The sequence below is a fragment of the Sphaeroforma arctica genome, assembly GCF_001186125.1.
Source record: "Sphaeroforma arctica JP610 unplaced genomic scaffold supercont1.1124, whole genome shotgun sequence".
Classification (NCBI taxonomy): Eukaryota; class Ichthyosporea; order Ichthyophonida; genus Sphaeroforma; species Sphaeroforma arctica.
This window is the reverse complement of record NW_014039434.1, coordinates 16,987-18,856: the sequence shown is the minus strand read 5'-3', so window position 1 is coordinate 18,856 and position 1,870 is coordinate 16,987. Positions and strand designations below refer to the sequence as shown.

The 1,870-nt window shown below is 47.7% G+C and overlaps 1 protein-coding gene across 1 annotated transcript in view; it reads right to left on the bottom strand.

Annotated features, from left to right (window-relative positions):
• SARC_10062 (hypothetical protein) overlaps positions 1-1,050 on the bottom strand; it is a gene marked incomplete at its 3' end in the record, with an annotated part of 4,072 nt that extends 3,022 nt beyond the window's left edge. The window contains exons 1-2 of the mRNA XM_014295905.1: positions 876-1,050; positions 71-232 (exon numbers count right to left, since the gene is read on the bottom strand). Coding sequence (XP_014151380.1) covers positions 71-232; positions 876-942 — 229 coding nt within the window. The remainder of the gene's footprint in view (positions 1-70; positions 233-875) is intronic.
• Between the last annotated feature and the right edge of the window lie 820 nt (positions 1,051-1,870).

Genomic DNA, 1,870 nt, shown 5'->3' with positions numbered 1-1,870 from the left:
AACCACGTCCATGTACCCCTAAACAACCGCGCCCGGACATTTGCCCAGGGTGTGGTCCTGTCCAACGAACCTTCGGGCAGGTGCAGACAGAAGAGGTTGTCCGTGAGCTTGGTGAGCAGAGTGGGCTCCTGGCACATGTCGATGCTCTGCAGGGCCTCTTTGAGACTCAGTGCCTTCGTGTGTAGCTTTGTTAGTACTTTGAGGTACACTGGCAGTGACTGTTGCTTGGCAGCTGTGTGTGTGGTCAGTCGAAAATGTTTGGTATGAGCATGTGTGTGATTTGGTACAGACACGTGATCGGGAAGGAAGTCGTGCAGCTGTGGTTGTGTTGATGTAATGTGTATACAGAAGCTCTAGTTTTGCAGATATGTGTGCTGAGACATAAGTCCTTACCCAACGCTTTGTTGTGGGACGGCATACTTCGATGTGAATTTTGGAGTGCATATAAGTATATAAAGATTTCGGGTGATATATATATATACGCGCGCTGTCTTCCTCTGGCTCAGGCTGTGGCATCTGATTGCCTTTGCCCTTCCGTGAGCAGCTAGACCACAACGACTCTGCGTTCTTGCGCGCGAGCAAATATTCCTGTGCGTATGTCGCCTTTTGCTAAAAATGGAACTTACCCACGCAACTACCTACAAAGGCACATAACACCCACCAGATACATTCACCCATTCATTTCCGTACAAGGACACATGCCTCCCCCCCCCGCCACCCACCAGACATACTTCTGCACGCATACACATACAACAGCAGACACCCACACCCACACCTTCCAGTGACTCATCAATGTGTGACTGCAGCTTCTGCACGCACACACATACAACAGCAGACACCCACACCCACACCCACACCCACACCCACACCCACACCTTCCAGTGACTCATCAATGTGTGACTGCAGCTTCTGCTCGTAGATGCGCTCTAAGAAGCGATGCATTACCACACTGGGACTGTCAAACACCTCGCGAATGACTGTGGTTTCGTTGCTGCACACGGTCACCACCGACTTGAACAGGTCCGTTTGGGCCCTAAAATTGACAGTGGGTGCGTGGTGCGGTTAGGTTGGTTCCGGGTTTGGTAGGACGTAAACTGTACAGGCCATTGCGATACGAAAGTGCTCCCGTGAATATGAGATCATGAAGGGCAAGCACATGACAAATGTACAGAAGAAATTCTAAATCACACAAACTCACGAAGGAGATCCAAGCACATGACAAATGTACAGAAGAAATACTAAATCACACAAACTTACGAAGGAGATCCAAGCACATGACAAATGTACAGAAGAAATACTAAATCACAAACTTACGAAGGAGATCCAAGCACATGACAAATATCAGAAGAAATACTAAATCACACAAACTTACGAAGGAGATCCAAGCACATGCCAAATGTACAGAAGAAATACTCAATCACACAAACTCACGAAGAAGATCCAAGCACATGACAAATGTACAGAAGAAGTACTAAATCACACAAACTTACGAAGGAGATCCAAAATCAGATCCACTTACGACGGAGATACGAACCCACTGCAAAGGTACGAGGGTTATCAGATACTACATCAACATATGAAAGACATCACAAACACAGACAGAACTACACAACATATAACATGCATAACTCACATAACACACACAACACACACAACACACCCAACACACACAACACACCCAACACACACAACACACATAGCAATCCTCTGCACAACGGATGTAAGTCTCTGCGTTGCGTGTGAGTGGTGGCAAACACTCTACTCTACTACGCCACACACACATACACACACCCTCCCCCCCACCACACACACATACACACACCTCCCCCCCATACACACACACATACCCTCCCCCACTACACACACACAC